This window comes from Lynx canadensis, chromosome F1, assembly GCF_007474595.2.
Source record: "Lynx canadensis isolate LIC74 chromosome F1, mLynCan4.pri.v2, whole genome shotgun sequence".
NCBI classification, from domain to species: Eukaryota; Metazoa; Chordata; class Mammalia; order Carnivora; family Felidae; genus Lynx; species Lynx canadensis.
Window position 1 is genome coordinate 35,964,758 of NC_044319.2, and position 25,864 is coordinate 35,990,621.

The 25,864-nt window shown below is 36.3% G+C and overlaps 2 protein-coding genes across 3 annotated transcripts in view; both read right to left on the bottom strand.

Moving 5' to 3' along the window:
* The window catches only part of ASPM (assembly factor for spindle microtubules), a 53,488-nt gene extending 38,564 nt beyond the window's left edge, over positions 1-14,924 (bottom strand). The window contains 7 exon segments of the mRNA XM_030302661.1: positions 274-341; positions 616-861; positions 2,210-2,356; positions 3,003-3,107; positions 10,102-11,584; positions 11,761-11,904; positions 13,628-14,924. Of these exon segments, the coding sequence (XP_030158521.1) occupies positions 274-341; positions 616-861; positions 2,210-2,356; positions 3,003-3,107; positions 10,102-11,584; positions 11,761-11,904; positions 13,628-13,921 (2,487 nt within the window). The 5' untranslated portion in view covers positions 13,922-14,924.
* A 1,660-nt stretch (positions 14,925-16,584) lies between these two features.
* Positions 16,585-25,864, bottom strand: part of ZBTB41 (zinc finger and BTB domain containing 41) — a 49,780-nt gene continuing 40,500 nt past the window's right edge. For both annotated transcript variants that reach the window (XM_030302364.1, XM_030302365.1), the window contains exon 11: positions 16,585-22,883. In XM_030302364.1, coding sequence (XP_030158224.1) covers positions 22,228-22,883 — 656 coding nt within the window. In that variant the 3' untranslated portion in view covers positions 16,585-22,227. The remainder of the gene's footprint in view (positions 22,884-25,864) is intronic.

A 25,864-nucleotide genomic window follows, 5' to 3' on the forward strand; every position in this document is an offset into this window, starting at 1 on the left:
TGGCATGATCTAATTACCTAATGAGTATTTATTAAAGGACCTTAAATTTTATACTCAAAGATCAATTAAACTAACCAAATGACTTTATAAGTGAAACTACATTTTATTAAAGAATCTATTAAAAATATATAATAAAAAGTCTACTAAAAGAATATATAATAAAAAAGTACACAATAAAAGTATATAATAAAAAGTTTTAAAAATAATTTAAAAAATTTACAGTATGCTTTTTTTAAAGTATATCATTTCAAAAACTGAAGTGTATATACTCACCTCTAGGCCGATACGTAGCCACAAAGGATTATATGATAACAGCCAATTCAGGACTTTCTGCCGTTCTCCTGAAATGCATGTGAAAAGCAAGTAAGCTCAGACCACTAATCAAATAGAGACAATAAATAAAATTTTATGGAGAGAAATCAGTGGAAAAAAGATATAATTACATACATGAAATCAATTCATTTAAATATATATCCATTCTTAAATGTATATTGATCATATTAAAGTGTATAAGATGGTGGGCAGCAAAGCGAAATCATGTACAAATCTGACTCTAAAATACAAAATCTCAAGTGTTTTCAACGAACTAATCTCAAGATTTCTATATCTTCTTACCCACATCTTTCCAGAGGTGTCTATCTTTTCGAACAATCAACCGCCTAGCTTCAATTTCAATTTCAAGCTTCTTAATAGCTTTGACCATGTTTTCAGAAGTAAATAAACGACATGCTGCTCGACGTAATCGATTCAGCCGGCACCGAGCAGTGTAAGCTCTGAGAGACATTTCATCTTTTGTAGGAGCTCTAGCAACACTGATTTTATGTTGACTCTCCACTCCCAAAAGAAGAGTAGCAGCATTTACTGGGTAAAAACAAAAGGAAGAATGTTTCCGGTGAAACTATAGATCCATATCCTTAAATCCAGCAATACATGCAATTTAAGATGGCCAAAATAGGATTTCTTCTCTGCTCCTTACAAGCTTGCTCTTCTCTTTCCTATCTCAAAATATGAGTGTCACTCTTCACTCAATACCGTGGGTCATTCTATCATCGCAACCTGGAGCTCTACCTGCAAAATGGATCCCAAGTCTAACGTGAGAGTTACTTCTAGCGCTACCCACCACTATTATCCAAGTTCAAACACTATCAATCAACTCTAACCTGGACTAAAATAGTCTCCTAACTGGTTTCTCTGTTTCCATCCTCTGCATAAATTAAAAGCAAAAAAAAGTCTCTTAAAGAACATGACTTTAAAAAACTCAATTAAATTTTGAAATGCAATTTGAAATTTTATAAAACACATTTTCTCCCAAGAGAACTAAGTATCAGGCTGTATTTACTTCTGGAGAAAAAGAAAAGCAGCCTTAGAGATCATCTAGTCAAAGGGCTTTTAATGGGAAAATCCTATATATTGTTCTTTAACAAATATAGACTGGCCTCTCCCTGAACACTGTAACAGTGGAGAAACCATCATCTTAAAGACAGCCTATGCGATGGTTTGGCAATTTAAATGTTTACAAAGATTCTTCCTTATCTTGAGTTGAACTGATCCCTATCATTTCTATGCAAGAGTAGCACAAGTTAAGTTTCCCTTCCTCTCAGGAAAAAAGCCTTCAAATGTTTGAAGGACAGCATGTTTCCATCTTGCTCTACATCTGAGCTTTCCCTTTTCCAGAACAAACACTGAGATGTTCCTCCATATCAACTGGTTTTAAGATTCCTCAAAATTCTGTAGTCTTCCTACACACATCTCAAACTAAGGTATGTGAAAGTGGAGACAAAAAAAGAAAAAAAAGGGAAGACAATATGCCTGAAAGGATCAGGTCATGTAAGGCTATTAGATTTATTCACCAGGACATTACACTTTATTAATGTGGTTAAGATTGAATTGGATTTCTTAGTAGTCATGTTTCACTGTTAATTCAGACTGAACTTGCATTAAAATAAAACTCATTCCCCTGAAAGGCTGGAATTGAATTGGCTGATGAACAAGAATGGTAAGCAAAAAGAAAAAAAAAAAAGTTTAGTACTTCCAGTACAGAATTCCCTAAAAATTCTCACTTATATGAATCTTTAGCATTCATGTCAATGAATTAGTGAGCTATGCCATTAACTATAATATATATGTATAATTAAAAAAATGAAAATTCATGTTAAAAACTATCTGTTAAAACAGTATTATTTAACTTAAACATTAATTTAATGTTTACCTTCAGAAATATTTGTTTTTACAGTGAAGTCATCAGGAGTTAATATAAAATTTAGCCACCAAGTGAAGCCCTGCTCCTGCTTTTCCTTCCAGCGTTCATCATAAAACATGTTCTTTGCAGCAAACGGCATTGGGTGTCTAGGAATATCTACGAATACAATTGGTTTATTGCATGAGAAGTTCTCTTTTACATTATTATGCAATATATAGCAAAAGACCATTTTTCCTAGCAAAACCACCTTTAAAACACTGAACAATATTCGCTTTTCCACTATTTGGTGCAAACAGTTGAAAGCGTTTTAGGTACAAAATATAATCAAAGTTTAAAGGGAAAAAGTAGAGCTGTACCTCCTGGTTATTTATTTATTTATTTAAAAAAAATTTTTTTTAACGTTTATTTATTTTTGAGACACAGACAGAGCATGAACAGGGGAGGGTCAGAGAGAGGGAGACAGAGAATCTGAAACAGGTTCCAGGCTCTGAGCTGTCAGCACAGAGCCCAACGTGGGGCTTGAACTCACGGAACACGAGATCATGACCTGAGCCGAAGTCAGCTGCTTAACCGACTGAGCCACCCAGGCGCCCCATCTCCTGGTTATTTAAAAATCCTAAGTTACCTGAGTCAATTTCACCGAAGTCTGAGAAAATATCCTAATTGTTATTTGAATACACATTTTAAAATGCCTCGAGGCTTTAATGCAACAAAAAAGTATCAATTCATTTCCATTTCAAATGCCATTCATGCTTCGTTCCATGGCAGTTTTTCAGTGACTTTAAAGATAGTAAACACTTACCTGTTTTTAATGGTTTTATGAAGGTCAGAGTAGATTGTGCCACAGCAACAACGGGTTTTGTCCTTTTGTTTGTTTTAGAATGAGGAGTTCTATATACTAATGAATCTAAAATAAGTTAGAAAGTAGAATAATAGCATTAAAAATGAAATAAGTTCCATGAATGAACTGTCTTAAAGTTAAATTTGGTTCTTCAGTATCACATCCATTTAGCAAATACTGAATAACTACTATGTACCCTGTACTACGCTATGAACTTGGTGGTCAATAAAACCTACATCTGGAAGTTCTGCACCAGAAGTTACACTTTATCTTGTGTGCCTATAGAAGCTAGGAGTCACATTCAATCACAATTTATTTTATGTATATATTGCAGATTCTATGCTAGGTACTGAGAATGCAGAATTGAGATACGGCCCCACCCCTTAGGAAGTTCTCAGTCTAGTACAGAAGTTTAAAAGGAATTACAATACAATACATAGAGGAAAAATACAGCATTTAAGCAGCAATGAGAACAAGGAGAAGGGACAGCTAACTTCACTTAAAAGGGCAGGACAGCCTTCCTAAATGGGAATACACTTGAGCGGACTCTTAAAGTGGAAGCTAGGCATGAGGGATGTGGCCTGTTGACAGAACTGCAATGTGCCTGAATAAAAAGTACATATCACAAAAACAATACAAGAAGAGGTTGAAAGAAGTAGAAAAGACTTCATAGTAAAAATAATAGTGGCAGCTAATGTTTGAACGCTTTGCTGCAGGCACTAGCATAGTCTTTTAATATAGAATACCTCATGCAATTATCCCAGAAAACCTATAAGAAGTGTATTATTGTTACTATAGGTTTTCTATAAAAATAGGTTTTCGTTTTATATAATTAGGATACTGGAGCTTAGAACAATTAAGCAAGTAGGTCAAAGTCACACAAGCTAGTAAGTGGCGGAGCTGGGCACTCTAGTCCCAGAGCCTGCACTATTAGTCAGTTGGAAGTACCTGGTATGCCAATGAAAGACTCAAATCTAGGAGGTGACGCCACCATTTACATTTTAGAAAACAGTGGCCAACGGAATAAAAGGGATCAAGACTAGAGATAGAAAGCTAAGAGGAAGCTATTATAGTAGCGCAAGTTAGCTATTATGAGAATTTAAATTAAAACAGAAGCAGTAGAGACAAATTAGAAAGAGTTATTCTAATAGAACCTACGAGCCTTAACAACCACTGGCTAGGCAGGTGATAGAAGAATGAGAACTGCAGATGATGTCCAGGTTATCTAACCCAGGGGACTGAGGGAGACAGTAGGTGGTACCTACAAAGAAAAGTATAATAAGAGTCACAGTGGCAAAGTGATATCGTTTCTAGGTTGATATAGGTTATATCAGGATAGCAGTTCACTTCCTCAAAAGCAAGTTTCATAAGATTATACACCTGCTAAATATGAAGAGCTAATAAAAAACAGCAGAGGGCAAACTATGCCCCACAGGCAAAATCCAGCCACTTTTGTACAGTCGACAATCCAAGAATAGTTTTTACATTTGTAAAAAGTTGAGAAAAAAATCAAAATGACTGTATTTCACGACACTTGAAAATTACATGAAATGCAAATTTCAGTGTACATAAATAAAATTTTATTGGAACACAGCTGCACTTATTCACTTACACATTGTCTATGACTCTGTCTCCTTCTACAATAGTGGAGGTCTGGTAGTTGCAATAGAGATCATTTGGCCTGCAAAACCTAAATTTTTATTATCTGGATCTTTAGAGGAAAAGTTTGCTGAGTTTTGATTTAGAAGGATTGCAAATCTTCGCCAATTGTGAAAATAACACAGTCAATTGTGACATGATAGTTATTAGGTTCTGAGTTTCTTTGTGTTTGAACCTTTTAAACATTAAGAGGAAAAAAAATCCTCATTCTGAAACATTGCGGAAGCTAGTCCCTCTGCCTGGAGTCATTTTATCCTGTGAGCAGCCTTTCCTGGAACCATCTCACAGCTCCTCGCCATTCACAAAAGCCAAGTAAAGTGCCTCCATTTCTGTGCTTTCGTGATTCCCTGTGCATAGCTCAGTCAGAGGACTGAGACAACTTGAACACAGAAACTCTACCTTTTCTCCTTCATATCCATAAAGCCTAGAACGATGCATAGCACACAGCAGGCACTTTATAAATACTGAATAAATGCATCTAGGAAAACTGTCTTCTTTCTCTGCTCTCCTAGGTTCATCAGAATAGAAAGAAGAGTCAGTCATTCTTAGTGACTTACCATGCTCTCATATAGGCTCATAAATCAGATACTCAGCGTGTCTAATTCTTTCTAAACCCTGCAAAGAGGCTCAACTAGGTGGCCACCTTAAAGAAACTATAGGTTCAAATGTCAACACTTCAGTGGCTTATTTAGTAAGTCATTCATTCATCACTTATTGTACACCTTGTAGAAAATAAAAAAGGTATATATGTACGTTCCTTATTCTCAAGGAACTTGTTACCTGGTCAGATAATATCTATAGGAAACAAGAAAACAACATAGGCAAAGAAACAGAGTTTACAGGTACATACAAGATGTCATATACGCTGAATTCAAATTTGCTTAGGGAAGGTACCTAGCGGCAAATTCATCAGGGAGTAGAGTTAATAAAAGTTGATTATAGTACTTGAAATAAATGAAAGATTTGAATTACTGAGGAAAAAAACAGGTAAGAATGGAAGAAGACACGTGGTCAGAAACAAGACAAGGATGCCCACTCTTGCCACTTTTATTCAACATAGTATAATTGGGCAAGAAAAAGAAATAACAGTTATTCAATTTAGAAAGAGAGAGGTAAAACTGTCACTATTTGCAGATGAAATATTAAATACAGAAAACCCTAAAGACTCCAACATAAAACTGTTGGAATAAACGAACGCAGGAAAGATGCAGGATACAAAATCGATATATGAAAATCTGTTGCATTTCTATACGCTAACAACAATCAGAAAGAGAAATTAAGAAACAATTCCATTTACTATTGCATCAAAAGAATAAAATGTCTAAGAATAAATTTAACCAAGGAGGTGAAATCCTGTACACTGAAAACTGTAAGACACTGATGAAAGAAACTGAAGACAAAATTAAACAGAAAGACATTCCAGGCTCATGGATTTAAAGAATCAACATTGTTAGAATGTTCATATTATCCAAAGTAATCTACAGACTCAATGAAATTCCTACCAAAATTCCAAAGGCATTTTTCACCGGAATAGAACAATCTTAAAATTTCCATGGAACCACAAAAGCCCCGAAATAGCTAAAGCAAGCTTGAGAAAGAAGAACAAAGCTGAAGGCACAACACTCCGAGATTTCAAAGTACTGCCCTCGTTGCTACTGGAAAATAAGACTATAGAGAAGCCAAAGGTGAAAACAACGTCTGTTAGTAGGCTCTGCAATGACACAGACTAAATCAGGTGCCACTGGAAATGGTGAGAAGTGACCAAATTCCGTATTGGAAGAAAGAGAAGATACTATTTGTTGTTTGGAGTACCTGGGTGGCTCAGTTGGTTAAGCATCAGCCTCTTGGTTTCGGCTCAGGTCATGATCTCACGGTTCCGGAGTTCTAGCTCCACATCGGGCTCTGCGCTACCTGGGATTCTCCCTCTCTCTACCCCTCTGGCTGTCTCTCTCTCAAAATAAATAAACTTAAAATTTTTTTTTAACATGTATTCATATTTTTTGAGAGATAGAGCGAGCGAGTGAGCAGGGGAGGGGCAGAGAGAGAGACACACAGAATCTGAAGCAGCTCCAGGTTTTGAGCTGTCAGCACAGGACCCGATGACAGGCTCGAACTCATGAACCATGAGATCATGACTTGAACCAAAGTAGGCTGCTTAACCGAATGAGCCATGCAGGAGTTCCAATAAATGAACTTAAAAAAAAGAAAAGAATTTGTTGATGGACTGAATTTGGAATCAGACAGACCGTCTGAATTTATAAAGAAAAGCTGGGAGAGAAAGACACTTAAGGACATTTACAAGGTTTGGGCCTGAGATGAGAGGTCACAGTAGCAAGTGTTGTGATGGAAGCAACATGCCAGGTATGTGTATCATGGAAGAGGGGACAGTAAAGGTTTGGCTTTGGACAAATTAAAGATGCTCACTAGACAGTGAAGCAAAAACGTTACATGTTGGATAAATGAGTCTACAGATTAGAAGTCCATCCTAAAGATACAAAATTGGGAGGCTGCCATGTATGGACAGCACTGAAAGCTAGGAGATGGAATGAGATCACTAACAGAATGAGTAAAAGTATGAAAAAGGTTCAATGACTAAGCCTTCACTTACTCCAGGATTTAGAGGCCGGGATGATAAAAGCACTGAACAAGGAAAACCAAGAAGCAGCCAGCGAAATAGGAAGAGAACCAGGAGAGAGAGGGGATGGCAGAATAAAGCGTTCCAAGAAGGCAGAGGCTCAAAGCATCCAAGAGTTTGCTAAGAGTTCAAGATGAAGATTGAGAAATATCTACTGGATTTAACAGTAGGGAGGTATCGAGGACCTTGATAAGAAAGGTTTCAGTGAAGTCGTCAAAAGCTCATTGAAGTGCATTCAAAAAATAGGAGAGGAATTGGAAACAGCTAATACAAGCAACTTTCTAAGTGGCTTTTTTGCATTAAAAAGCACCTTTTAATTCATGTTTACACAAAAAAGTGTCCATATGTCAGCGAACTATCACAAAGTGAATACTTAGGTACTTGCAAGGAGTTTTGCTCAAAGGAAAGCAGAAGAATGGAGCAGGGGCTGCAGGAGGGATAAGTGGTATCAATAAGAGGTGTTTTTGTTTTTGTTTTTGTTTTAAGAGATGGAAGTAATAACAGCATATTTGTATCAGAAATGACCCATTAGAGAGTAAAAAATTAAGATATGAGACAGAGAAGACAATTGCTAAAGCAACGTCCTTGGGTAGAAGGGCACAGAATCTGCTGTGTGCACAGGATCTGTGTCAGCACAGGGCCTGCTTGGGATTCTGTCCCTCTCTTTCTCTGCCCCTTCCCTCCACTCTCTCAAAAATAAACATTAAAAAATACTGTATTGAGGGGCGCCTGGGTGGCGCAGTCGGTTAAGCGTCCGACTTCAGCCAGGTCACGATCTCGCGGTCCGTGAGTTCGAGCCCCGCGTCGGGCTCTGGGCTGATGGCTCGGAGCCTGGAGCCTGTTTCCGATTCTGTGTCTCCCTCTCTCTCTGCCCCTCCCCTGTTCATGCTCTCTCTCTCTCTCTCTCTCTGTCCCAAAAATAAATAAACGTTGAAAAAAAAAATTTAAAAAAAAAAATACTGTATTGATTATAATTATTTGGTGTAATTGTTATGAGTATTAAATGAGGTAATAGTACAGCACTTACAACTGGGTCTGACAGAACACATGCTCAGTAAATATTACCTCCTATTATCAACGATGAGAGAGGAGGAATGAGAGGTGTTAGAAGTTTCAGGAGAAAAGAACGGAGGGATAAGATAGTCTACAGTAAATCGATATAAGCCAATAAATCCAAAAAGATGTAGCCAAAAAGAGTTAAGGGCTTGCTTGAAATTAGTGGTCATTAAAGACCAACCAGCAAGGTTCAAGCACAGAGCAGAGAGGGTTGGATTGGGATGGAATTTCCTAGGCAAATACAACGAGGGAGAAGAGCGATGAATTAAATGATGATGCTGAGTTATGGAATCCAAGCTGTATAAGTAGGAAAGTAAGGACATGTCAGAGTGAGGACTGTGGAAACCATGATAGATTAAAGGATTGTGTGTGTATGAAGAGGAGAAAAAATGTTGGAGCTGGGTTTCAAGAGAAAATGCTAAAATCACAGAGATGGTGATTGGAGATTGGAGTTTGGAGACTTTTAGGAGAGTGTGGCCTAGGTACGTTGGAATCAAAAGGCCAGAATATTGAAAGGATACACTACAAGGATTTTGAAATCATAAAGGATAATGACGGTAGTTTTGGAGAAGCCAAATGTAAAAATCTTGAGAGTAATCTTTTACTGTAACAAGGAAGAACATGGGTAGAAGAGAATGAAAAATGAGCTTCAAGCTGTTTTGTTGCTGTTTGTTTTTTGTTTGTTTTTCAAGGAAGAAAGGAGAAACAATAGTAGATGTGAGAAGGAAGGTGGTCCACTATTCCATTAAGAGGCCCAAGGTCAGAGGAATACAGAAGAAAACAGACATAACTTGAGAAGGTGGCAATGAAAACAGTGTTTTCAGGGGAGAGCCAGGTTTCAGCAAGGTAAGAAACTGAGGGAATGTTTAGAAAAGATAATGCTAATGAAAGAGAGTAAGTCCAGAGGGCACAGACACTTGAAAGAGCTGGAGAGATATAGAAAACGGTTCAAATTAAGGAAAGGACGTTCAAAGAGAAATGAGATAATACAGATGTGTGATACTTCCTAGGAGCTCTAGGATTCTTTTAAATTATCTGTTAAATAAGTAGAGTGGTTTGTTTCTCTTCCTGGACCTTAACTACCATGAGGTAATTTGGGTTAAAAGGGCATGATGGAATTAGTCCTGTTTTTGAGGTAGTCTTGGTGGCCCAGTTGTACTGGGGAAGGAACAATGACATTTTTCCCAAAGGAATGTAGATAGAGCTCTGGGGCTCTATCTATGTTGCTAATTAATGGCTAAGTAAAGGCTGAGGGAGAATAATGTCATGAGGTACACAGAGTATGTAAAGACAACTTCTGCATTTTCTCAGATGGTAATATGGGATCCAGGGACACCACTAGCTCTTCCAGTCAGGGCCTGGACTAAGGTGAGGCAAGTGAAGTACTTTCCCCTGGGTGTAAAACTTGAGGTGGGTACCAAGTAACTGGGGTAATCAAGGTAAATATTTTAATGCGGTATTTTTTTTTTTTACATTAAAATTAAGGCAAAAACATCATAATGAACAAAATATCAAAGTTTAAGTAAGAACAAAATCAAAAGGATTTTAGAATTCAGCCCCACCCTTTTCCATCTTGTACGAAGCAAACTGGTAAACGAAAAGTACAACTTAATGCAAGCTTATCAACAGGACATTTACTAAACCAAAAGAAACAGAAAATATGCTCCTTATACGTATGCTTTCATTAAAGATTTTACAAACAAGACTCACCCGTTTTCTTCCTCAGGTTTGATTTCTCTCTGTAGCTAATATGTTTTGAGATGGGTGTTATCATCTTTTTTGTTTTTTTAACAGTTGCCATTTTAGATTCCACGGGAGAAAAATGGATTCTTTTGATTTCTCGTACTTCTGTATGTTCTGTAACTGTGACTCTCACATTTGCATCTTCCTTGTTTCCCTCACTCTTTCTTTTGCGAGCAACTAAAGCAGTCTTTGAGGAAGGAATTACTGCATTTTTATAACTCTTAGATTTACTGAACACTGGATCTATAACTGGAAGACAAGACTGAAAACTACTTTTCTCTTTTTGAGTATCTGTTGGTTTTTCAAATTCACCTGCAACACTGTTGAGACATCTTTTTGCCTTTGGTTTATTAGCCTCAGTTTGGTTTTCTCTGCTACAAATGGATTTGCTTTTAGTAACAGTGGCAGAAAGTATTGGGCGTCTTGTACGTTTATCATGGCTGCAACTAGAAATATTCTGAATTACAGAAAATTTAGGCTGATTTTTTGTAAAACTGTAGCAATCTGACTTCATTTCTAAAGTTTTGGACTCTTCAAAAATAGCTTCAGGAGATTGTGAACCCTGACATTCACGAAAACAAGGTAAAACTCCATTTGTTCTCTGATCTTGAGGAAACTGTGAGACCTGAGAATTTTTATTTGATGATGATAATTTACATGTTTGCTGAGATATACATATATATGCCATATTATCTTTTACAAATTGATTTGGGGACAGAATTGGGTTAATTGACTCTGGTTCTAGATCCTGGTTTAGTCCATAATTGTCATTTATGAAAGAATCTGGACTTAAAATTGTCCGGTAAGTTTTATGTACAGTTTTTGATTCCAAATGCACAGGACTTGAATTATCTTTCCTAAACGTATCTGATGAAAGACATGTAGCTACCTCTGGTTCATTATTAGCTGCATGGCTGTTATTTACAAAGGAATCTGGACTTAGAAAATTTCCTTGGCTTTGTGTAATGTTCAAAGTTGAACAACAGGTCGGGGTAAGAATAAGCTTACTATTCTCTTCAATTTGGCCACTCATATTATGTATGGAGCTAAAGGAAGTTTCACTTGTCACTTTCTCATTAAAATTAAAATCTTCCGAGCCATCGGCACCTTCTACTTTCAACAATTCGCCATTTTCACACGCGTGAAGAGATGTGTATGTAGTAGATCGACGTACAGAAAGAGGCAAGGACGTCTCACCATGGCATTCTTTGAAAATGGGACTAATAGGTGATATTGGTATTTTATTTTCTTCAAGGCTTAAAGAATTGTTTTCTGTTAGGAAACAGCCTTCTTTCATAGCCAAATTTTCACAGGCTTGTAGTGGGCTCCGAACTCTGTCAGCTTTTTGGGAAACACAAAATGTTGTATTAACATTTTGAATATAGGAATTCCTCTTATCACTTGAAGAAGTTGACATTTTCTTCTTATTAATTGTATCCCAAAGACTCCTCTGCAAAAATAAGCAAAACATACAGATTAGGTTGACAGCTACTGAAAATTACCTTTAAATTAGCAATATCAGACATGTTACTTTTAGACTTATCAAAATATAAATATAAATATAAAATGATTCTTATATGTTATTGTTTTCTTAGAGTAAATCACAGAATGATTAAAACTTATTACCTTTTTCTTTTTCTTTTCTTCTGCATTTCCTAGTAATATAGCTTGGTGTTTCAGAATATCATTTACAAGAAATGTCACAATCTCTCTTACTCGGCCTTCTTTTAATGGTGTCCAGTTAACAGAAATAATAATTTTTTCTTTAGGCTGTAATCAAAGAACACATTTTGAATGACTATAGAAGTAGTGATGTATAATAACCAAAACATATTATGTACAATTTAGACATAGTAGAGGATTAATAATTATTGGTCACCAATACTCTACACCATAATAACATCTAACAGGTCAAATATATCTTCCTACCCTATCTCAAGTCATGATAAGGAAAGAAGCCACTAATAACAAGATTCAACAAGAAAATAAAATTATAATAAAATCTTAATTGCATCTATAGCCCATAGCCCGGCAGGAATTTGTCGAATACAAAACTCCGACAATGACAAAACAAATTGTGTCCGTTGTTTTTCAGAGGAGAAAAGACAAGTTTTGTTTTAGGGTAGAAATCATAAAATATCATAAACAGCTAGTTTTAAATTATAACACTTTAAAAAAGTGAGGACTGCCTGGGTAGTTCAGTCGGTTAAGCGGCGGACTCTTCATTTGGGCTCAGGTAATGATCTCATGGTTCCTGAACTCAAGCCCTGCAACAGGCTCTGAGCTGACAGTGTGGAGCCTGCTTGGGATTCTCTCTCTCTGCCCCTCCTCTGCTCTCTTCCTCTCCTCTCGCAAAAATATATCAATAAACATTAAGAAAGTGAAATAAAAATGTAACTTAAAAAAAGTGAACTTTTACTCTGTTAAGACGGCATATTCTAACAATACAAAATTAAAAACCATAAAACAACTTTAGTCCACATAACAAAAAGAAATAAAAAAGTATTACATAGACGGGGAAAAAAAATCTATCCACAGAAAAGAGGGGAGACAAAGGTTCTTAAGTGTAAATGAACCACTGCTTACACACACGTCTATGGACCTCAGATGAGAACCTCTTCCCACTACCTTATGAAGCAGTTGCTTAGACAACTGGTCAGACTCCGCATCAGCCACTCCGCATTCAAAGTGGGGCTTATTTTCACACTTTCAGAGGCTCTACTCAATGCAAAGGCCACAGCAATCAAAATAAGAACATAAATTTTCTAGTTGGTAAGAGGGATGGGAACATTATCATGGTCAACGCAATGCATTAAAGGTACCCAGGTTGTTCTTGAAACAAGTCATAAAATTAAATTGGATTCCCCATTAAAAGTACACTACAGCAAAGGGAAAAAAGGATTAAAATATTAAAGCGTGCATACAAAAAAAAAAAAAAAACAAAAAAAAAAACACAAAAAGCACAAACAAACCCTGAACAGGTGCTTTCATTTTTTTGCTGTAGACACCTTCAGCCAAAACAAAGCCCACTATTGCACCTGCATAGTTACCCTGACTCTATTTGGAGTCAGTTTCCCTGAGACATATGGACACTAAAATGCATGCGAAGATGACTGATAGGAAGCAAAACATTTTTAAAAGCTGCTCTTTCTGGCAATCTTAAAAACAGATGGATAGATAAGAGTATTAACTCTAGAACTTCAAGTCTTTGGCAACGCCTTAGGTCTACTAAAAAGCTATTTTAATAGAGGTCTATTAGAACGCTTCTAAGGATGCTCCGTGCACACGCGGTGGTATGCGGTCACCGCCCAAGTTACCGCCCACCCAAGCCTTCCATAGAGCCGGTGGGACAAGGACCAGCCCAGAGTCAGCGAAAAGGATCTACGGGTCTTTCATTTGTGGGTTTCTTTTCCAAGCCGCGCCCCTCCTAGGGAGGGTGCGTGAGAGCCCGCCGAGGGGGCGCGGGCCGGGGCACGCCCAGCCCACCACCTACCTGTAGCTCAAACGATCGCGGCGAGATGCTGAACCCCTGCTCGGCGGCTGGGAAGTGGGCGATCTTCACTTCAGCCACCTCCTCGTTAGGGTTGTCCAGGGCCAGGGGCAGCGTCCGCGAGGCTCCCAGCCGCACATCTCCGAAGCAGAGGAAAGGCGACCTGCAGAAGTGGCTGAGAGACAGGACCGGCGGGGAAGCTGCCGCCTCCTCGGCCGCGGAGTTCCGCGGCCTGGCCGACGGCCTCCGTTCCGTGGGGCTCACCTCCCAGCTTCGCCCCGCACGCCGGGTCGCCATGGCAGCTTCGAGACGCCGTCCGGAAATTCTGGCGCCTAGTCCACAGGGCTGCTCCGGAGCGGGGACCCCGACCGCGTCCCCTCGGAGGCGGCTGTGGAGGTCGTGAGAGCGAATCCGCCCCCCCACCCCTTTCGTTTCCAGTAGCCGACACGCCAGAAAAAAAGAAACAAACGCCACAAATTCGCAAACTCCAAAGAGGAGCAAAACAACTGTGGCCCTAGCCTCGGTTTAAACTTCTCGCCTCCACCAATGGGCGCGCCCGGAGACCGCCCACCTCCTCACAAGGCCAATCAATGAGCAGCAGCCCCTAGCCAATGAGACGGCAGCGCCTTATTTAAATAATCGTCTCGGCCGCAACGTGTCTCCTAGGAGGGGGCGAAAACCGTGGCGGAGTCTTGGGCACACCCTGAAACTATGGGTTAGAATTGAAATTCGCCTTTTTATTTGAAAACAGGTTGGGTTAAAGGGAAGAGAGTAACAGCATTTCCACATTAAATGTAGCAATCATTGCGGGTGCCCAGAGGTCCACCTTTGTAAAACCGTTAGGTAGGCAAAAAATTAGTTTAAATCATTCATCTAATATGCCCCACCCAGCACTATATTCATTAGCTCTTCTTTTGCGGTTTCCTGGGGACGAAAGGGAGAAAAATGAAGAAAATTAAATTTATAATTGTATCAACGTGCTCATTTCAGTCACTGACCATAACAGGTGCTCAGTAATTCTGTTACGTGCTGGTTCTTACCCCGGGATACTGGTAGCAAAACTAGATAAACAAAAGAGAACCGAGGTTCCCAATAATTTATAAGTAATGGTTTTGACAGACAGTGCCCGCGACAAATAACTTCTTGGTTTTTATCTTAATTGTAGGTATCTCATAATAATGATTATGGCTTGCATATTACTGTTACTATATGCCAGGGATTAAGGTCCTTTACACGTTTATCTCAACTTTTACTTCAACCCTGTGAGATAGCTACTATTTGTATTTTACAGATGAGCAATAGACTATACAAGACAGCAAGCTTGCAAAGCTAGGATATGTACACAGGCAGTTGGTCCATATTCTTGCTCTTACCCGCTATACCATACTGCCTCTAAAGATAGTAAGAAATTAAAAAATAATATATGGATGTGTGTATGGGGATGTGTGTATGGGGACACAAAGCAAAGTCTCTGAGTAGAAAACAAAAGGAAAAAGGTGAGGTTTATACTAAATTATATTCACTGACACTCAACAGGACCTAAAGTTGAATCCTGTTAACAATTTTTAAAGAATATTGTTTTTGTTTGTTTGTTTGTTTGTTTGCAGAATCCTTTAGGACTGATGCACAATGAGAACACTACTAGTTTTTTTAAGCAAAAAAATGTTAATATGAATTGCATTTTCAATTGCACTTATTTCATATTGTAAATGTTATTCATCAAATTAACATTGAACATACAAGCCCTCTAAAGCTTAAGTCACTGAAAGGTTTGATTCACCTTTTTTTAACATGTTGATAGCACATTTTGTTTATATGTGTTCTTCCTTCACGGTTTTTCATAAATGCTGTTAACTCACAATTTTTTTAAAAAAGCAGAATGAACTGTACTGGATGTTTTTTATTCGCCTCTCCATTTCCACTCTCCACTGTTTTCCAGGCTGCTCTTTGCTGTGGGATTCTGATCTGCATTCTATATATGCTACATTAATAGTTTTTCTTACTCCATGGCTTCTGTTTTGCTTCAAAGAGGGAGGTCACTAAAGGTACTTACTTCCTCCACTCCTCTCCTGCCTTGGACTCACTACATCTCAACACTAAAAGCAACTCGTAGTTGAACACGTGGCCTCTCAACATGGGTGTTCTCCCCTCATCCCTTTAGATCTGGGGGTGGGAGTATCACAGTTGTTAATAGTTCCAGAGTATTGCATTATTGCTTGTTACCCTACATTCATCTTTGCAAATACAGCTGACCCTAGAACAACATAGGTTTGAACTGCACTAGTTCACATACAGGACTTGTTACAGTACTGTAAGTGTATTTTCCTCTTATGATTTTCTTTGTAACATTTTCTCTAGCTTACTATATTGTTAGGAACACAGCATATAATACATATAACATGCAAATGAAACATGAGACAGCTAAAATGTGTTCCTGAGGTTTTCACAATTTAAAATGTCCTATATTCTAATTTTGGAAATGAGAGGCAGCAGATTTATTTGTCCACCGAGATAATTTCTTCACAAGAATTATACTATCTACTTCTCAGACTGTTTAAAATTACATGAGAAAATGTTAATGTTTATGTTACTGGTAAGACTTCCAGTCAATAGGCTATTAGCAGTAAGCCTTTGGGGAGTCAAAAAGTTATACAGACTTTCAACTGCGCCAGGGGTCAGTTCCCCCAACACCCACATTGTTCAAGGGTCAACTGTCTTTTGCAGCCTCTGTCTCAATCTACAACTTGGGAAAATTGCAAATTTCCTTGTGACCGTTTCATATAGGAAGAAAAAGCCTGGTTATGGTTGGAACTGTATGGTAAGCCAGATGTTCTATTTGTTCTATTTGTTCTATTTGTCTATGGTCTTTGCATTCAATTTTTTAAGGAGACATGCAGAATATGTTCTGCATTCCCATGCTGTTAAAATATGTTCAATAAAACCTAGATATGCTGTATTAGGTAGGACCAAAGAACTTTATATTTATTTTAAATATCAAAATAACACAACAAACTAGTTCAATATACAATACACTTCCTAGTCTTCACAGAGAACTGAATTTTTCTATAGACATTTGTATTTATGAAACATGAGACAGCTAAAATATGTAACTCACAAGATACTTCACACACAGTTGACAAAATAATGAATTTTGATATTTTAGATTTTCCTTTGTAATTGCTTTTAAGTGTCCTTTAATGATTAAAAACAAAACTTATGATTTGAAACTGAAGACTAAGTTCAAAAGCATTTCCACTTTAATGTACATCATAAATCCCCTTAATCAGAATATTTACTACACAACATGGAGCAGCTAAATGCCCACCTCTGTACTCATTATTATTATTATTTTTGGCAGCCACACTCATCAATTGTAATACAGTTGTGTCTATAGGGATAAGAAAAGTCCAATTGTTGGAAGAAACAAAAAATTCTGTATTACACCACAGTACACTGTCCAACTTTAACGCAAGCAGGAATACCAAGCAAAGAGGCGAAATAACAATGAAAAGTGTACATGCTCTTCATTCAAGAAATGTTTTAGAATCTCCAACAATGCAAGCACTAAATTACTTTTGTACTTAAGAATTAAAAAAAGATATGTCCGTCTTTGTAGAACCTCTATTCTGATATAATTCTTAATTTCTTTTTATATAAATGGCTGCAGAGACTAAATTTAAACTCTCTTGGGATTTTTTAATAGTCATAGATTTAAGATCAATACATAGCAAGTTGAATGAAACATGAAGAGGAAACAAAACATAGTCACTCTCTCTACCAAGACCTTCTTTCTCTCATCTTCCACACAACCTAATCCTATTTCTTCTATCTTATTAATGCTACTTCCAAACAGAAGAGCAGAAAGCATGCTAATATTCTAGATAAAAGTATCTTTAAGTTGAAATAACATTAGAGGAAACAAAGGGGTGATCCCCCCAAAAGAACACTACAGACTTTACGAAGAGAGGAATGTGAGAAAGAAAGGGAGGGCGGAAATCTAAGGAAGAAGTGCCTATAGTTCCTAGAAATTATTTAGAAAACTGTTCTCACATTATCCATTATTCACCCTAATCGCAAGTAATATTTACCATAATACTAAAGTTTTAGAAATGTTACCTGTTCCTTATTAAAGAATGTATTTTTAGTCATTTTAAATTTGACACTGAATCTTAGAATTATACAAGTATGACTTTAAAAGTCCTAAGTTTTCCTGAGTTCATCAACTCAAATTATATGTTGGCTGGGATGTTGCTGCTCCTAATGAGAAACTCATCTCGAACCATCACCTCTAGTTCAGTTTTAGGCAAACTGAAATGAGAAGCCATTCAATGTAGAGCTGTGTGGATACGGGGAACTGATTATTTTTAAAAAGGAAGGTGGGGGGGGGGGAGGAGAAGACAGAGAGGCAGACACACTACTCATTTTATTTTATTTGTCAGATTCCTCTAATAAGCATCTAGAGACAGGCCCTGGAGTGGCTTCACAGTAACTATAAAGGCCACAAAAGAGTTAAAAACAAAAAAACAAAAAAACAAAAATAAATGTTCACACTATTACTTAGTGCCATTTTCCTAATCATAAAGTAATCTAAAAAAAGTATTGCCTGACCAGCAGGCAGCACAAACATAAAACCCATAACAACAACAACAACAACAACAACAAAATCAAAATCATTTATTAACCAGTACAATCTAGCCAGCAGAATCAATTTTAAGCAACTACAACACATTGAAAAGGCACAAAGTATTCAATTCAGAAAAGATTGGGTATAAAAAGGACACTGTCGAAGAGCTAAGCTTTAAATCTGACTTTTCATCAACGATATGTTAGAATGATCTGGTAGGAAGAGAACTCAAACTTATAAACATACCAGTTTAACTGTGGTTTTGTTTGCGATTAAAGACTGAAAAGCAATGAATGATATTTAATTACTTATTAGCCCTTAACAGTTTACAGTCACTCTGCAAAGATGTTTGACACTTTTAAAGTTGACAGAAATTAGTGTACCTATATCATGACCTACAATCACTTAAAAGGAAGTCACTTAATAAAGCACCAGTTTAAAACCCTATTTTTGCTACTCCTTTTCTCCCAGCAAAAACGACTAAATTACTTAAAAGTATGCAAAGATCATTACCTTTACAGTTTGTTGGTTAAATCTTGCTGGCATGAAGAACAAACCCTAACCTTAAATGGTATTTTAGGCTGCAAAAAATAGGTGGGGTTTCTTATAAAAATAACTTCAACTTGTCTTAAAAAAAAATTCTAAGGCAAAATTATTTTAATAGTGTAGTGTAAAAAATAAGCTTATTATTTAGCATTTAATAGTGTCCACTTAAAAGATAACATTCAATTAACTGAACTGAGGAAAACTGAGTATTCTTACTTGTAATTGGTTTGTCAGTATGACTATTCCCAGAGTATTTTCTTCTGTTTTTATTTTTATACATATAAACACAAACACTTAATCTTAGTATTCAAACTAATGATTTTTCTTTTTAAATCCATAATCCTAGGACTTCAACTGTGCTTCTTTGGACAAATATTTATTCGAACAACAAAGAATTTTAATTCTTTTAAACTATTTTAATACCTACTAAAAATCTTTGGTGCATTTAAGGAAAAACTGATTAGGTTAACACATTTCTACACTTGATAAATTATTCAATTTACATATTAAGTGCTAACTGCTATCAGCTAAAAAATTAATTTAAAACAATAAATTATGCTCATAAAATAAAAAATTCTGAATGAGGCTAAACTTAGTTGCAAGATTCAAAAATTTAAGTACAGTTACAAAATTAATGGATTTTAGAGTTAATGGAACACTTGTCCAAATACTCCAAATTAAATATTACAAAAGTTTAACTGAAAAGAGTAGGCCTCATTTCATATTTTTTGTGCCAACTTCAACAACTTATATACATTCAGTTTGCCCAAATCCATGAGGTTTTCACAATTTAAAATGTTCTATATTCTAATTTTGGAAATTAGAGGCAGCAGATTTGTTTGTCCACCCACTGAGATAATTTCTTCACAAGAATCATACTATCTACTTCTCAGACTGTTTAAAATTACATGAGAAAATGTAGTGCCTGGCACACAGTAAGCATTTATTAATGCTAGCTTTCTTTCCCTATTAGTAGCTCTGCCATTTTTAATGCTGAGAGCTTAAGTGAGTCCTTTATCTTAACCTCGGATTCTTTATCTCTAAAATGGGAATACAGCATGTCTTTTCTCTTTCAGATTTGGTTATGAGGTTAAACAAGAGAACTGTGAAAGTATTTTATAAAAGAGTAAACCAGTATTCAAGTTTATCTACAATAATAACTAAATATAGTTCTATTTCACTTTATGTAAGAGATGTATTCCAGAAAAGTTTCGTTCTGTAAACCAACTCCTATGATCAAATTATGTACTTATAGAATTAGGAAATTATTATTAAAAGAATCCTAAATACCTTCAAAAAAGCAAAGTATTCTTTTCAATGTGAAAATGCAACACCCTATTTCTTTCTTGCTACCAAGCATATAATATACCATACACAGACACATATATACCATTGCCTTTTTAGAAGTCCAAACTTTTCTACAACGGCTTATATGTAAGGCAGGGTATACTTTTAGGTATTACTTCATTTCATTATAGTAAGTTTTTGAGTTGAAGGTCTTGTTTTCATGAGAGGAATCAAAAAACATAAAGACATATTTTTAAAAGTCAATTTGAAAGACTAACAGACTAATAGTACCTTATACAGTCAAGTTTTATCACATAAGTACCCCAGATATAACATTTTCACACAAAAGTAAAAGTGTTTTGAAAAGAATACATTAATTATATCTACTGGTCCTAGACTAATTACAACCAAACCTTGATAACTGAGGCAAAACTCGGGTTGGTTTTGTTACTTATATGAGCTACTTTGGTTAACTGCCTCAATCTCAACATTTTTTTTCTTTTATTTCCACTAATATGATGTGAATGTTCCTGTAAAGTACCTTCATTTCTTAAGTGCTTCAGCAAACAAGTTTCCCCATTAGTAAGTGGTTAAATTTTATTCATTAAAACTTCATTATTTTATTTGTGATTTTTTTCACAAGGGCTGGGCCAGACTTTACAGTTTACACAAAAAAAGTGCTTAAAGCAATTAGGAGTGTAAACAAAACTGAAATAGAAAAATCTTAAAATTGCTATTTTCCAGTAGTTTACATACAAATGACATGCTAATAATAAATCAACCCTGCCTATTCTAATCCTTCAAGCAGCTCCTAGGAAATATCATCCTAGTTTAAGTTTAAATGGACTTGAAAATATGGAAAGTGCACATCTTGAAAGGTATTTTGTAATTTTGACTGACTTTTTCCTCAATTTTTATCAGTGAGGTTTTTGCTCTAACTGCTATTTCCTCTCACCAAGTCCTCAACTTTTGTCTCCTACAAAAATAAAAATCAAGGATAATTACAGGCCTTAGGCTTATTGAAAAGCAAAATAAAGATCTAGATTACATGTAAATCTGTATACAAGTAGTGGTTCCCTTTAATTAAAGTAAACATGGAGTTTAGTTGGACATAAATTTTATAATTTGGCACCTTTCCTAACAGTTACATACGTAATACATAGGTTCTGTTTCCCAGAATTTCACTTAGCCAAAGTAAATGAGACCAAAAGTAGCTTATAAATTAAATTTCACTGATTAGATATAATTGCCCCTCCTTTAGTGAAATGAAGATATATGCTATTATGTGCTGTTATTGTTTCTAAATAAATGACAAAATATAAAAGGTGAACTTACCTTGAAAGTTATCTAGTTAAAACGGTCATAATTTGCGCTTTCAATACCTTTTCAACTTTGTATAATTTAACACCTGCACATATGTTTGCATTTTGTATTCATGGTAACTAAAGCACTGGCAAAAACCAATCCTTTGAATAATTATTTCAATTCTGCATTTCATTTAATAAGCTAATCTTACATTAAGTTAGCTTTCTGGCTTTGAGTTTATCAAAAGACCAAAGGATTAATAATAACCTGAAATTATGGCCAGATAAAAAAACAACACAAAAATATCCAAGATTTCCCTACAAATTTAGATCTAACTTCAAATTTTAAAAATGCAGAAGAAATGATAATGAATCTTAAGTTAGGACAAGAAGAGTTGCAATTATCAGTGTATTCTTATAGTCTTTCTGAAAGGCTACATGGTCCTTAAGCTTCTCTGGAAGATGTGGAAGGGAGAAAAGAGGATTGAAACTAAAGAAGAATAAAAATGTCCACTGATGATTAAAAACAAAAACAAAAACAAAACCATAAAGTCAACAGCTAGTAATATTGAAAAGTTTGAGGAACCATTAAAAATTAAGCACTAAGTTATCTTTAAAAATCACAAAAATGTTCATTTCAAATATTATACCTCAAAATGTGTCCAAATATTCGTATGTTCAGTAAACAGAAATACATATTTTTCTTGATTTGAAATGGTTCTGAGGACTTGAGAAACTAGAGAAAATGAAAAAAATAGCAGCCTTACTAATTTAAAAGCCATCAGTCTAGGCTACCATTAGCACATAACAATCAAGAAAGTCTGTGGAATGTTTAGATTTACTCATGAATGATGCTCATTATTAGAAATACTTTGTACAGCAGTAGCATTATCAAGGCCTAGTAGTGTTCCAAGATAAGACTGTTCTCTAGGGTCTAGCATTTGTTCAGGTCGTACTGGATGAACTATATTTGCAGGTTGAGGAGTAAGAGTATATTTTTCCAGAAAAGCTAAATCAGCTGCTCGGGGATAATCAGTTGATTGTGGCTGTGGTGACAAGATCTCATGAGAAGATGGTGGAAGCGTGGTTGTATGACGCACCAGATCACTCTGAGTGTCAGGCATCTGAACTGGAACCAATGTTACTGGAACACACACTTCAGCAGACACATTCTGTAACATAGTCTTGGCTTCTGACTGATAAACTTTGGGCTGGTCCATATATTGTTTTGTTTCTGTTTGAAAGATTTTATCATCAGATGAGTACTCTACTGGCAAGGATACAAGTTTTTCCTCAGAAGTACTTAGAGGATCGTCTGGAGATTTTATGCCATGAACATGGTCAATGTGGTATTTCAGCTTGTCTTTCCGCTTAAATGTTGCATTACAGTGCTGACAGTTGAAAGGTCGGGCATCAGAATGGATAACCAGGTGTTTTGTTAAAGTTTTCTTAATTCTAAAAGATTGATTGCAAATTTGACACTTGTATGGTTTTTCACCTGTATGAACAAAAATGAAATTAAGGTAAAATGCATTCAGTTGGGAAGACAATGATTTAAAGTAGCAAATTTTCCACATGAATACTTACAAGAACTTAACAAAAGCAGTGATATTATATGCTATCACAAAATGGAGACAGTACAGTAAGCCAGTAAAGACAATGGGCTCAAACATTAAAAAGATCCAGGTTTGAATTCTAGCTGTACCACTTACCAGCCAAACCCTGAGCAAGATACCCAACTTCTAAGCATAGTTTCTTCACCAGTAATATGCAACAACAATAGTGCCTACCTCAGAGATGGTGAATGGATTGAACAAGAAAACAAACAGTGCTGAGAACTGTAGCTGGCATAAAATAAGTACATGATGGACTCACAGACTATTATTATTGCTTGTTTTTATTCCCACTATAGGCCCTAAAAAAGGTGTAAACCAGAAACATCCGATTTCCTCCCACCCAAGAAGGATTAAAATTAAAACAGCAACTCTGATTAACTGAGTTCTTAGAATCAAACTAACAAGTAGTGATACTTAATGTCTGGCCTGAGGTCAACGTAAGGAGAGTCGATCAGGATAAAGAACAAGGAAACCGAACTAGTTTTCAGTCCCTCCTGAGTCAGGTTTCTACGCTGTAGTTTTGTTGTTTTCCTTTTTGTTTTTAATATGAAACATTATAAATTCCTAGGTTAGCCAGTGTGGTAGGCAGAATAATGACCTCCCAAAGAGGAAATCTAGGAAGCTGTAAATATGTTACTTTCCGTAGCAACAGGGACTTTGCAGATTAAAGACCTAGAAATGGGGAGATTAGCTGGATTATCCAGCATGGCCCAATTTAAACACAGGAGTCTTCAAAAGCAGAAGATAATGGAAGAAGAATGCATCAGAGAGATGCAACAAGAGGAGAACTCAACCCCTTCACTGTTGGCTTTGAAAATGGGAAAAGGGGCCAGGACCCAAGAAATGTGGTGGCCTCTAGAAGCTGGGAAAGGCTCTCAGCTTACCACAAGTAATAAAACTAGAACCTGGGTCCTGGTCCTACAGCTCAAAGACAGTCTTATCATAACCCAACTGAGCAGGAAAGAGATTCTTCTCTAGAACCTCCAGAAAGAAATGCAGCCCTACCAACATCTAGATTTTAGCCCATGTCAGATTTCTCACAAACAGAGATCTAAGATCATACACAATTGTATTACTTAAGCCACTAAGGTTATGGTAATTTACTACAGCAGCAAGAGAAAACAAACCCAGACATACAATTGCACAACAAACACAAGGCATATATTTTAAAACTAAATGGAAAGATTTTATATTAATTGTTACATGGGTTTGTTGATATCACTGTTTTATCTTTCCATTTAAAAGAAAGACAGTTCTCCTAGAAAATTAAGAGAATTGCACCTTCAAGTTGAGCCACTAATACCAAACAATTAATTATTCATTAAATATTATTAATTGTTATTTTGTGGCCCACAGGAACTTTCAAATCCCAGTACAGAAAATGTATACAGGCTGCAATGCTGGTTCCTGGACTATTAAATTTCTACTTGTTTTTGAACTAGTATCATGACTGATGTCACTAAAGAGGAAGTAAAACATGAAGTAGAACATTTATAAAGGGTTAAAATTCTTGAAAAGATAGTATTTGCAACTGTGTGTAGAACACACTGTATCCAACATTTGATTTCACCTGAAATGCCTACAATCAGGGACAATATGAAAAAGGTTATAAAAGAATGTTCTGAAAAAAAAAATTACACTTCTAAAATGCAAGAACTTTCTATAATTCCTGGCATTAAAACCAGTCATGCCAGGAGTGTTCTATAATTAAAAAAAAAAAAAAAAAAAAGAAAGAAACTCTAGCATAGCATTACAAACACCACCACCAAGCACAGAATTTAGTTTTAAAGATAAAAGTATTGGTTTTAAGTATTCTCCTTTGGCACAGTATTAGCCTTGATAGTTTCTTAAGCACATTTTTTTTTTTTCAACGTTTATTTATTTTTGGGACAGAGAGAGACAGAGCATGAACGGGGGAGGGGCAGAGAGAGAGGGAGACACAGAATCGGAAACAGGCTCCAGGCTCTGAGCCATCAGCCCAGAGCCTGACGCGGGGCTCGAACTCACGGACCGCGAGATCGTGACCTGGCTGAAGTTGGACGCTCAACCGACTGCGCCACCCAGGCGCCCCTTTCTTAAGCACATTCTTAAAAGCTTTTATAGATTATGTAAAGTCATAGTCAATCAGTTCCAGTGTCCCACAAATACTGTTAGGAAGCTGGGACTCAGGCATATTTCTTTGAGAAGTTTCTATGATCATTTTAAACAAATTTCATTTTCCACAGAAAAAATCAATTTATGTTTATAAGACAAAGATCCACAAAGGAAATGTTGATATTATTATATTTAAAAAGTAAATATGGAGTGCTTATAGATACACAGTGAGAAGGGTCAATACTGTGGACTTAATGAAAAAAGGAATACTTATTGAAGAAACATTCTACAGCAAGGCAAGGCTTTCTGTAGCAAAATTATCTATTTGATAACAATGAACTCAAGTTGGGTGAATCTCAGGATCACAAATCAGAGACCTAAGGAAACAAAGGAAAGGTCTCCTGCAAGATGCACAGAAAGGAGTCTATTTTTTAAGAGTGGAAATAGATAAAACAATGCTCAAAGAAATGTAATCTCTTTCTCAGCTAAAATCATAGTAACCTATGAGTCTTTAGAATTAAAAAATGTCTTCCAATAGATGAGTTATAGTTAGATATTAAAAATTAGTATATGAAAATATAACGAGAACTTGCGTTCAAATTTGATGGAGTAGTTTATATCACAACTATGTCTCTTGCTAGTGAAGAGGAAAAGATAAAAGATTTTTTAAAATTCAAAGAATCTACTCTTTGGAGGCACTGAAGCACAAACAAGGCAGCCAGGACATAAGGGGCCAAGATTCTGGAGGCACAGGAAGGTATGGACATGT